A 12,466-nucleotide genomic window follows, 5' to 3' on the forward strand; every position below is an offset into this window, starting at 1 on the left:
CGGAACCACAATGGGGTCCACTGGCTCCTACATTGTGCAGGTACAACTCATTGACCCTACATGCCTAATTTACATCATTAGTTTTTCATTTGTTTTTTAATTTAAAAATCAACTGATTTTTAACTTTTAAATCTGTAAAATATTTTTCCTTATTACCTTTAATCTGAAAGCTGTTAGAAAAGGTAATTCAAGTTAGCAGTTACTTACCACTCTTTTAAATTATTGTTTTCTTGTGACGTCGCTCCTGAAATGTTTTCAAACTCAGCCGGTTGCCCCAGAACAGTCCCTCCTGGGACCGACTGTCTCTCTTCCCAAGAAGCTGAGTGAAGGCCACGAGCCTGGGTCTCTATTTATCCACTCCTCGGTACAGTGTCTCTCTCTTGGGGCCAACTGTCTCCGCTCCCAAGAAACTGAGTGAAGTAGAACAGTGTGATTTCCCCCCCAGGTCCGCCTGTCCCTGCTCCCAAGAAGGTGAGTGAAGATCCCGAGCCTGGCTCTCTCTTTATCCTCTCCTCAGTACAATGTGCCCTTTGCATTTCTGGCTGTGAGCAGTATCACGATCTCATGGTCTTCCTGAAATTGGCAGTCGGGAAGCAGATGGAGTAAAGGCCTGCAATCTGAAGGAACAACTGGAGTTGCTGCTCAGAGAAAATGCTCGATAACCAGAGAATGATAATTGAATAAACACCCAATGAGTGAATATCTCTGGACCTCTTTGTGTGGTCAGCCATCTCTAAACGCCATTCCAAGGCTTAATCAGTTTGAACCAATATTGAACATCCTGTGCTGCTTTTAACAAACTTACTCTGAATGAATATTGTTTTCTGTTTTGTCCATATCTCAACCTCTCCATTTATCAAACCTACTTTCTGTCTTGTATTGTCTTTTTCTTCAGGTGCAAGGAGGGTTACCAAGGTGTTCGCTGTGACCAGTATTTGCCCAAAACTGATTCAATCTTATCAGATCCAAGTATGTTCAATGTTTTCTTCTTTTATTGTGATTTGCTAATGCTAGCTGTTGCTATGGTGATGATCCTAAAGTTGTAGAATGGGAAGGGTGTGTGTGTGTGGAGGAAGAAAAATTCACATTCTTTACAAAATTGCAAACCACCATCTGCATTTCCTTCTACTTTGGACAATTGGAAGTTTGCTGGATGGAAGCGTCCAAGAATAACTCACTAGATGCATTACTTGCATCTAGTGAGTTATCTGACGCACAAACAGATTCCTCTCTTACAGAGTCAGAGTCAATAGGCCCAATGAGTTCATGCTAGCCCACTGTTGACTCATTCAATCAGTCCCATTTTCCCGGTCTATCCTATAGCGCTATTTCCCTCATCTGCCCATCCACTTTCCTTTAGAAATCATTCATCAGCTTCCACAGTAACTTCATTGCAGTATTAATGTAAAGCTACTTATGACTAATAAATAAACTGTATCTCCACCAACCTCATAGGCAGTGGGTTCCAGGTCATTACCGCTCACAGTGTTAAAAAGTTCTTCCTCACGTTACCAACTGCCGTCCCATCAACGCTGACCCCTTCTCCCCGCGTCTTGCTGAAAACCTTTAAATCTCTCGATTTTCTATCGTTACCCAAGGGAATTGCCCTTCTTTCCCTTCCTTCCCTTCCTTCTCTAAACCTCTGTAATCTTGTTAAAGGTAATGTCACCAGAGTCCCAGATGACCATAGGCTGCTGTCCCCTTTGAAGGAAAGAACCGACTAGTGACAGTTTAACCTGAGGATTGACACACCACAGGCAAGGAGCAAGGTTGAGAAAGCAGATCTTCATGAGTAACTTTGTACACCTCTATCAAATCTCCCCTCAATCTCTTTTCTCCAAGGAGAACAACACCAACTCCATTCCTAACCCCACAGCAAAACTCCCCCATGCCTGAAATCATTCTGGTAGACCTCCTCTGCACGCTTGCATCCTTCCTAAAGTGTGATCACCAGTGTTGGACATAATACTGTAGTTGTGGCCAAATCAGTATTCTATAAAAGCTCAGCAAAACATTCTTGTTTTTGCACTCAATAAAGTCCAAAATACGGAATCGGTATGGGCAAGGGACCAACAACGGAAATCTCCATTGACTTTGAGCGGGAATTTCCAGTCTCACCCAAGTGACACTGTAAAATCCCACGCATCGGATATGTTTAGCTAAATTCAACATGTCCTTACCCATTCTGTCAGAATTATGAGAGTCTTGGTGGTAACCTCAGATTGTAAGGATGGAAGGTCATGACTATAAAAGTGTGGAAAGAGTGTTCACTTTCTTTCTTTGAAAGATTTTGGTTCAATATTTGCTGTTTTCTTGGGAGGTGTGTCAGGTGACTACAGTACATTCAACTTGTTGCCCTAAAGTGTGGCCCCATTCCCATCATTTCCATTTACTCTTCACAATCTTCACTCACCATAGGTTCTGGCCTTCAAACCTAGAGCAACAGGTGATGTCCAGCAACTTGCCAATCCCTCATATTCCCAATCCCTCACATTCTTTATTCCTCACATTCCCGATCCCTTATTGGCTTTTGTGATTAAAGATGAAACAGTGAAAGATATTGATCAATTAGCAGCTGAGTTTTTGCATTTCTTTGGATTGTCACAACTGCAGAATTAGAAGGAGACAGTTCATTCATTGTTTTACACAGAGGGTGTTCAGTGTCTGGAACAAGCTGCCAGAGGTAGTAGCAGAGGTACTATTTTATCTTTTAAAAAGCATTTAGACAGTTTCATGGTTAAGATAGATATAGAGGGGTATGGGCCAAATGCAGGCAACTGGGACTAACTTAGGGGTTTAAAAATAGGGGGGCGTGGACAAGTTGGGCCGAACGGCCTGTTTCCATGCTGTAAACCTTTATGACTCTGAGCTGAGGTCTTGGATTCCTCCTGATGTCGCCATTTGGTCAGATTGAAACTTCAAACCTGTTTGATTTCTGGATTCTTACTGTTTACCTGACACCTCACCCCAAAATTGATGAAAGGATGTGGAAATTAACTGGCTCTTCCATTAGTGCTGTCTGTCTTCCTACTCTCCTCTTTGAAGAGGACACATTTGTCTCCCCTCCGACCTACCCCCTCCTCTCCTCCCTACCCTCTTCCCTTCCTTCATCTCCCCCTCTCCTTCCCCCGCATACATTTGCAAACTCTTCCCTATATAATCTTTACTCTTGGAATTGGTTCCTTTGACTTCTGGAGACACCATCAATCTTTGACTCATTTTCCCTCCCTGATGCTCATTCCCTGAGTAAAAAGGTCTCAGTCCTGTGGGCTCAGTTTTCCACAAGCTTCCATTACTCTATATCCCAATTTAGCTGGTGTTTTCTTTTTAAAAAAAGTTATAGAAATTGAGAAGATTAATTTTTGATGTTTGATCACTGATTCACCTATTCTATCTCATCTCTTTATCTTTCCGGTATCACTCCACTGTACCCTCCATTTCTCTATCCAATTCCCTCATCACTCCATATTTCTGTCCTATATCCACCCCTCTCTTCATCCCTCTGTCTCTCCTGTGTGTGTGCTTTGTTTTGTTCCTGTGCCTTGTGCCTTTTGTTTTCTCTGCAATGTGCTTTGTGTTAATTTCACAGCCAGATGGAGCCTGCCTTGTATGGCAAGATTGGAACTTGTCATTGTATTCAATCAGTTCATCATGGCCATTACCAAATGCAGAAAACAGAACAGGAATTAAACCAAAAATACTTGTACTGCTTGATTCCCTTCCCTCTCTTCCCCGCAATTTGCTACCAAGTGATATTTCAGTGTGGTCAATCTGGTGATATTATTTTTGTTAAGAATCATTGATCAGTACTTGTGAAGACTGATGTTTATGTTTAACAATGGATTACAAAGATGACACTGAGAGATGGATTCTGACTCTGATAATGTAAAATGGATTGCAGTGAGTCAATTGCCAGTTTCACATCTCTACCTCTTCTTCTCAGTGTTGATTGTGTTAATTAAGATTTGTAAAACATGCTGCCAATTTGCAATCACTAGTTTTATGCCATCAAACAGAGTAAAATCTGACTTTTAGTGATTTTTTTGTTATAATTTTGGGCAGAGTTGGATCTCTTGAAGTAATATTTTTACGGGGACTGATACCGTTTATTCTGAGTTGAAAAACTAATGTCTGTTTTGGGTTTGCATCCTGCTGGACTGATTTCTGTTTCTAATGATGAGAGTCTCTTGCTGCACCATTAGTGTCTGGAACTGTCTCAGGCTTGCTCACAACGCTAGAATTCTTCAGTGTCCATTGCCAAGAACAAAAACATTCTCAACATGCAGCCTGAGATACCCTCCCAAATTATCTGAATCCCAGTGCAGCAGCTGTCAAAGGATCACTGACCTGAAATGTCGGCTGGAAATTTCCCTTCCCCTCCACCGTGGAAATCGTAGCAGGTGGGACAGAAAATTCGGCAGACCATATAAAGGTCCGTTGACCTTGGGCAGGAATTTTGGGTGGTGGGGCATGCCTGTTAACTCTGTCTCCACAGATGCTGCCAGATCTGCCAAGTGTTCCCAGCATTTTCTGGTTTTATTTAAGCATCAATAACATGGGCTGGAGCTGTTTTTCTGAGTCCATTTTTGGGTTGTGGTTCATCAGGATTTGGTGGAGCTTCCTGATTTGAGCAATCTGCAGCTGATCGAGTCACCATTGAAGCCAAGTTCATAGGGAAGTCAGACTGTAGCAGGAGAGTGAGGGCAGTGATCAGGTGGCTGTCTCCAGATACAAGAGAAAATGATGGATTTGAGTGCATTGTGATTATCACCTTCAGACTGTGGGAAGCAAAGACTGATTTGACTCAATTAGATAAAGTTGAACTGACCTTCCATGCTTCACGCTGTTCCTGTTCATCTGCATTACACAATTTCACAAGATTCTTTTCCTATATTTTATCATTTAGGTTGTCTGCAAATCATTTGTAAAATCGTGGCCTCTATTCAGGAGGTCCACACCCAAAAATCACACATACTGCTCCCCCCTCCCCCCCACCATATACTCCCTGCTACCCATTCTTCCCCTCCCGCCAACCACATTCCCTCCCACTCACTCTCTCCCCCACTCACTCTTCCCCCCATCACTCTCCCCCTCACTGTCTCCCCCCACCCACTCTCCCACCCCCACTGACTCTCCTTCCCCCCTCCCCACCCCCATCACCCACTCTCTGAGACTCCCATTGATTGAAATGTTCAACTTGTTTCAGAGTGTTTGGTTCCTGAAATATTTGTTCCTTTTTCTTTTAATTTGAAAGCCTGAATTGTCACAGGTCAACTCCCTGCTGCTGATTGCTCTTCCTGTGCCCAGGGGAATTAGTTAAATCCGACATGTTTACCCAGTCTCCAGCTGATTTTCGCTTCAGTTTACTGACACTGACAATCTTTGTCAAAGTCACACAAGTTGCAAAGAGACTCCCAGCAAAAATAAATTTGGAAATTTGTTGAAAATTTGAAGATTTTGTGATGGTTTGGAAATTTGGTGACATGATTTAAGGTTTGATGGAGGGTTGGCAGTTTGCGATTTGGTAAATAGTTGGTGATTTTCTGTGCTAGCTGCAATAGAGCAGCGGCCAGGCCTGTTGTTGTGCTTCCCCTTTCTGCTCACAGTGATGAACGAAACAGTTTGGAAAATTGTTTTCTGGTGGTAATGGTGGTGAAGTTGTCAGTATTTATTATCATTACTTCACTGAAACTTACAGTAATTTTGGAAGCCTGCACAGGAGCAGTTAAATATGGGAAACCTACTCTACTATCCAATAAATCATAGAAGTTCCAATAAACAATGATGTCCATTGGGGTTATATTCTGATGAAAGCTTCCACTGTAATGCTGTTAGTCTCACTATTAAAAAAGCTTTGGGAAAAGTTACACTTTAATGAATGAGGCCTAACTGGGCCCTTCATTGGTTTTTTACCTTCAGAATTACTTTTGAACACCCTCAGTGGTCCTGAAAAGCTAATTTTATATTTATGGATTGCCAACTTTCTTCATAATGATAAACAATTCCACCATTTATTTATTCTTAGCTTACTTTCTTCAGCCAATCCCGATCATTTATTTCAGTGTATGAAGAATTTTAACTTCCCTGCGTGAATATGGCAATCTGGCTGCTTGCTTGCTGGTATCATGGTTGCTACATGCCTGGAGATTCCCTTGACTTGACACCAGATTTAACCTGTCAACTGGGAAAGGGGGAAATCCTCATTGCAAAGATCACTGGATCTTGTAGGTAGTTTTTTTTTTCAAGGTTCTAGACAGTAAATCACAATGTGCATTAAACATCTGTGCACTGGTGATTGGTGGAACAGACGCGATTTGCTGTATGATCTCTTCCTATTTCTAGGGTTAAATTCATCGATGCAACTTAGTCACACAAACTGTAAAACTGCACAGGAATGCCGGGGACATAAAACCTAGACCGTTCTGTCAAACGCACCAAGCATTTCTAAATTCACTGCCTCTCTGCTCCAATTGAAAGCAATATGACTTTGTAATTCCCTGAGCGATTTGTTAATTTGGTTATCTGCTGCTGACAGGGAATGAGGAAAAGCTGTAGGAAGTGGAATGTTGGTATCCCTGAGTCAATACTGAACCCTCAAACCCACAGTTGGATTGCATTTGTGTATCATATGGCTTACTGATATTCTGTCTCTCTCTCTCTCTCTCTCATTGTGAAAACTCGCAATGCAGCAGAACACCTGGGAATAGAATTCATGGGTATGGACTCTGCTCTTGTTCAATATTCTGCCTCTGTGTTATTGCCAAATGTTTCACTTGTCTGTATCCAATCTTTTGTGTCTATTTTGTCTGTATCTTTTGTCTAGTCTCTGTTTGTGCCTCTACCTAGTCTATCCCTCTTTATCTGCTCCCTCTCAGTGTCTGCTCTCTAGTTCTCTCCCTCTCAGTTCTCTCTCTGTCTTGTCTCCCTTTTCCTCCTTCTATGTTTCGTCTCTGTGTGTGTCTGGTCTCTCTCTCTCTCTCTCTCTTTACTTCTATCTCTGTTTTCTATCTTGTCTTCTTCTCTGCGTGTCTGACGTTTCTCTGTCTCTGGTCTCTCATTTTTATTCCCTCTCTATGTCCCTCTGTCTGGTCTCTGTCTCTTTAGTTATAATTAAGGTCAGAAACTCCAAAGTGTTTATGAAGTTTGCCTGGATCATAAGTTTTGCATTTTGAATATGGCTGTGGTGAGCATGAAATGTTTCACTTCAGGTATGACTCAACTGACCCACTAGGGAACTTTTAACAAACAAAGTATATTTAAGAAGACAGTTAACATGTATAAAGAAAATTAGCAATAACTTTTACTAATTACAAACAAGAAAGAAAAACAGTGATGATATTGCATAACCCTTAACAAGTGTACAAAATGTTCCAATCAAACAAACTTCCCTATACAAAACGCTTGCCACAGGTTTAGCACAGAAATTACAAATGCTCACGTGATGCTGGAACTTAGTTCTTTGGGTGGAGAATTAGAACTCTGACTTCCCAGCCTTGTAACTTCTGACAGCCCTCTTGATAAACACACAGACCAGCTTGAAGTCAGAACAGCTTCCCAAAACACCAGAGAGATAGACAGTCTCGGCAAACCAACCACCAACAGCAGAATTTTCAAAGAACAAACAAAGAACAACCCAGCACAGGAAACAGGCCCTTCGGCCCAATGAGCCCGCGCCGCCGCATCACCCTACACCTATTCTACCCTGCGTGTCTACGAATGGAACCCCTAACTTAGCCAGATTCAGGGGAGAATAGTGTCAATTTGGTAAAACCGATTAGCCTAAGAGCACATCTTTGGGGTGTGGGAGGAAACCGGAGCGCCCGGAGGAAACCCACGCAACAACAGGGAGAATGCGCAAACTCCCACAGACCCAGGCCCAAATCCATGTATCTGCGCAGCTAGCAGTGCTAGTCACCGAGCTGTTGCGGCGCCCGTCTATCGGTCCAGGATTAAGCACACACACCGACATGAAGTACTAGGCCACTCCCGGAACCTCCAAGAGCAGCCCACGCACGACCCACCGTGTGCACGCCCCTCGTTTTCACTCCAGGAAGGCAAGAAGCTTTGCTTTTAGCTAAGCAGCAGAATTTCCAATACCAAGGAGAGAGAGAAACTGTTTTTCAGTCTGATGTTAATCCCCTTCGAAACTAAAACTGAAAATGAATCCTTAGATTTTTTTCTGAGGAGGAACCACCTGACTTTAACTTGCCAGTCAATCTTCCCTCTCACAATATAGAGTCATAATAGTTCCCAGAAAGTACCTGAGGCCCAGAATAAAAATAAACAAAACTCCATTTAAGCCATTGCAGCATTAAAAGGACTTCTAACCAGCCACCTGGTAACAATAAAAAACCAAAACTGTTCAACTGCAGAGAAAATGATTTTTAAAAAAATACATTTCTTAAAGGTACACGAGCGACACACTTTCTCTCTGTGTTTTCTCAGACCCTTTCTCTCTCTGTTTGTCTTGCTTTCTGTCTCTCTTTTTCGCTCTCTCTCTTTTCGTCTCTGTTTTTAGTCTTTCACGCTCTGAGTCTCTTTCCATTTTTCTCTGTCTGTGCCTCTTTTTCTTTATCTCTGTGTCTAGTCTCTCTCTCTTGCTTTCTCTCTCTGTCCCTGTCTGCTCTTTCTATCTCTGCATCTGTTCACTCTTTAATGTTCTCTTTGTCTTCAATTCTCTTTCCCACTCTTTGCTCTCTTGCTCTTTCTCTGTCTCTGTCTCCATCTCTCTTTCTCTCTGTCAGCTCGGTTTCTCTCTGTGTCTGCTCTTTTGCTCTCACTCTCTGTCTCTGTCTGCTCTCTCTCCCTGCCCCCACCTCCTCTGCTCTCTTGCTCTCTCTCTCTCTCTCTCTCTCTGTCTGTCTCTCTGTGTCTGCTCTCTCAATGTGTCAGTCTCAGTTCCTTGCTCTCTTGGTTTTATGTGCCAGATGCCCAATTCTGAGCTATTGGGCTCTTGGATTATTCCTTCCTATCCTTTCCTCCCATTTCTATCCATGGGTGAATATTGCAAACTTCTTTTTCAGAGGAATGACTGGTTCTTCAGAAACATCAATGATAATTGAAAGGTGTTGGTAGGATCTGCACTAATCTGAACCCTGTCATTCTCTGCAACCCCTTATAGACGCTCATGTCTCCTACCTTCCAGCAACATAACTGAGTGCCATGTAGATAATCTTGTGATAGCTGCTGTGCCTTTGACCGAAGTCTCTGTCCTATTCTTAGATTCATTGTCTTGAAACCTTTAATTACCTCAGGCTTTTCACATTCCAGCACCCAGTACTGTGACTCTTGAACCTTCACCACGACTCCCCACAAGCTCCTCTTTCTCAACACCCGGAACAGATTAGAATTGGTGATTAAACAGTTCAACTCCCTCTACACTCCCAGGACAGTTACAGCATGGGGTTAGATACAGAGTAAAGCTCCGTCTACACTGTCCCCCATCAGACACTGGTTGGACTTAAATTGGTTGGACTTAAACCTGGTGTTGTCAGACTTCTTACTGTGTTTACCCCATCAAACACTCCCAGGACAGGGACAGCACGGAGTTAGAAATAGAGTAAAGCTCCCTTTACACTGTCCCCCCATCAAACACTCCCAGGATAGGTATAGCACGGAGTTAGATACAGAGTAAAGCTCCCTTTACACTGTCCCAATCAAACACTCCCAGGACAGGTACAGCACGGGGTTAGATACACAATAAAGCTCCCTCTACACTGTCCCCATCAAACACTCCCAGGACAGGTACAGCACGGAGTTAGATACACAATAAAGCTCCCTCTACACTGTCCCTATCAAACACTCCCAGGACAGGTACAGCACGGAGTTAGATACACAATAAAGCTCCCTTTACACTGTCCCCCATCAAACACTCCCAGGACAGGTACAGCACGGGGTTAGATACAGAGTAAAGCTCCCTCTACACTGTCCCTATCAAACACTCCCAGGACAGGTACAGCACGGAGTTAGATACAGAGTAAAGCTCCCTTTACACTGTCCCCCATCAAACACTCCCAGGACAGGTACAGCACGGAGTTAGATACAGAGTAAAGCTCCCTTTACACTGTCCCCCATCAAACACTCCCAGGACAGGTACAGCACGGGGTTAGATACAGAGTAAAGCTCCCTTTACACTGTCCCAATCAAACACTCCCAGGACAGGGACAGCACGGAGTTAGATACAGAGTAAAGCTCCCTTTACACTGTCCCAATCAAACACTCCCAGGACAGGTACAGCACGGGGTTAGATACAGAGTAAAGCTCCCTCTACACTGACCCCCATCAAACACTCCCAGGACAGGTACAGCACGGGGTTAGATACAGAGTAAAGCTCCCTCTACACTGACCCCCATCAAACACTCCCAGGACAGGTACAGCACAGGGTTAGATACAAAGTAAAGCTCCCTTTACACTGTCCCCATCAAACACATAAGAACATAAGAAATAGGAGCAGGAGTAGGCCATCTGGCCCTTCGAGCCTGCCCCGCCACTCCCAGGACAGGTACAGCACGGGGTTAGATACAGAGTAAAGCTCCCTTTACACTGTCCCCCATCAAACACTCCCAGGACAGGTACAGCACGGGGTTAGATACAGAGTAAAGCTCCCTTTACACTGTCCCCCATCAATCACTCCCAGGACAGGGACAGCACGGGGTTAGATACAGAGTAAAGCTCCCTCTACACTGTCCCCCCATCAAACACTCCCAGGACAGGTACAGCACGGGGTTAGATACAGAGTAAAGCTCCCTTTACACTGTCCCCCATCAAACACTCCCAGGACAGGTACAGCACGGGGTTAGATACAGAGTAAAGCTCCCTTTACACTGTCCCCATCAAACACTCCCAGGACAAGTATAGCCTATGTTTGAAGATCTTTATTTGCTCGTTTATACTGCTCACCCACCCCCATCCCAAGGACCCTGATTTACTGCTGATACGGACTGTGGACCCTGAAGAAACACCAGCCACCCCTCGTCAATTCCCTGTCCCTGACTACTTGACACGAGCTTGCTCCTCGCCAGCTGCCCCTCTCCAGCTGCTCCTGTCTGTCTGTCACTGACCGTACATCACCGACTGTCTATCACCGACTGTCCATCACCGACTGTCCATCACCAACTGTCCATCACCGACTGTCCATCACCGACTGTCCATTACCGACTGTCCATTACCGACTGTCCATCACCGACTGTCCATACCCCTCTGTCCATACCCCTCTGTCCATCACTGACTGTCCATCATTCCTCAGTCCCATTACTGTTTGTCCATTATTGTCTGTCACTGACTGTCCGTCACTGTCTGCCCACCCGTCCGTCCGTCACTGTCTGCCCGCCCGTCCGTCACTGTCTGTCCGTCTGTCCGTCACTGACCATCCATCAGTGGCTGCCCCAGTCCAGGCTAGTTTGAGTTGAATTTGAGTTCTTATCCAAATGCAAAAGAACATTCTTCTGATAAGGAATAAAAATGCATAATTCTGATCTCAGTTTCTTCTCATTTTCAGTAATACGTTTAATGGACTCCTTTGTTTAATGTGTATATTTAATTGATGGCTTCTGTGACTATAATTTGTGTTTGGGCTGAGTAAGTCCAGCCTTTCAATCCATCAATCGCTCATTTGATATTTGGAAACCCAAGGGTATCGAAAATGGAATTTAATTCGTGATAGCAAAGGGAGGTTGTCCACTGAGGGGAGGAATCATTTTGACTGACAAGCTAACTGAAACTGAATATTAAAGAAAGGGTACATTCCAGAGATGAAAACACAAACAGGCACAAAGACACAATTCAATTGGCCAAATGGCTTCTTCTGCACTGTAGGGCTTCTATGATTTTATGTGTACATACACAAATGGACACAGAAAACACTTTCAATGACACGGGTATTTACACACACAAATTTGCATTTGCACAAAACATCCCCGCACACTTAAGAACACAAAACCACATGAAAGTTCAGGTGTATATGTGTATATATTTGTGTATATGTGTGTGTATAGATATGTGCACACGCAAGTATCTGAATGGAAAGTTACAGTCAAACTTGTTTTCTGTCTGTTTGTTCACAGAGAGTGAAGATATTTACCAGAGACAGATCATGTCAATAACCTGCATCACCATCGGACTCACTGTGGTCGGGATGCTTTGTGTGGTTCTGTATTTCAAAACAAAGTAAGGTTGATCCCTTTGAATTGATAGAATGTAAACATTTTGTCCAATCCACCACTTTGACTGTGATTCTCAGGGTAGCCACATTCTTCAGTGACACACTCATTTCTTTCTTCCTTTTGGATAATTTAATGTTACTTGTGGCCGAGTGAGCAACAGTATTGCCTCAATCAAAACATTTGGGGTTTCTATCCAAACCAGAGATTCCAGCACAAAATACAAGTTATTGTACAGAATTGAGGCACTGTCAGAGGGTCAGGACTGAGGGAGTGCCGCATTGTCAGAGGGTCAGGACTGAGGGAGT

The 12,466-nt window shown here is 43.6% G+C and overlaps 1 protein-coding gene across 1 annotated transcript in view; it reads left to right on the plus strand.

Annotated features, from left to right (window-relative positions):
* LOC145360517 (pro-neuregulin-3, membrane-bound isoform-like) overlaps positions 1–12,466 on the plus strand; it is a 509,505-nt gene that overhangs the window by 478,631 nt on the left and 18,408 nt on the right. The window contains exons 3-5 of the mRNA XM_080215773.1: positions 896–969; positions 6,690–6,716; positions 12,063–12,165. Of these exons, the coding sequence (XP_080071899.1) occupies positions 896–969; positions 6,690–6,716; positions 12,063–12,165 (204 nt within the window). The remainder of the gene's footprint in view (positions 1–895; positions 970–6,689; positions 6,717–12,062; positions 12,166–12,466) is intronic.

This window comes from Carcharhinus amblyrhynchos, chromosome 31, assembly GCF_965287045.1.
Source record: "Carcharhinus amblyrhynchos chromosome 31, sCarAmb.v2.hapA, whole genome shotgun sequence".
NCBI lineage: Eukaryota > Metazoa > Chordata > Chondrichthyes > Carcharhiniformes > Carcharhinidae > Carcharhinus > Carcharhinus amblyrhynchos.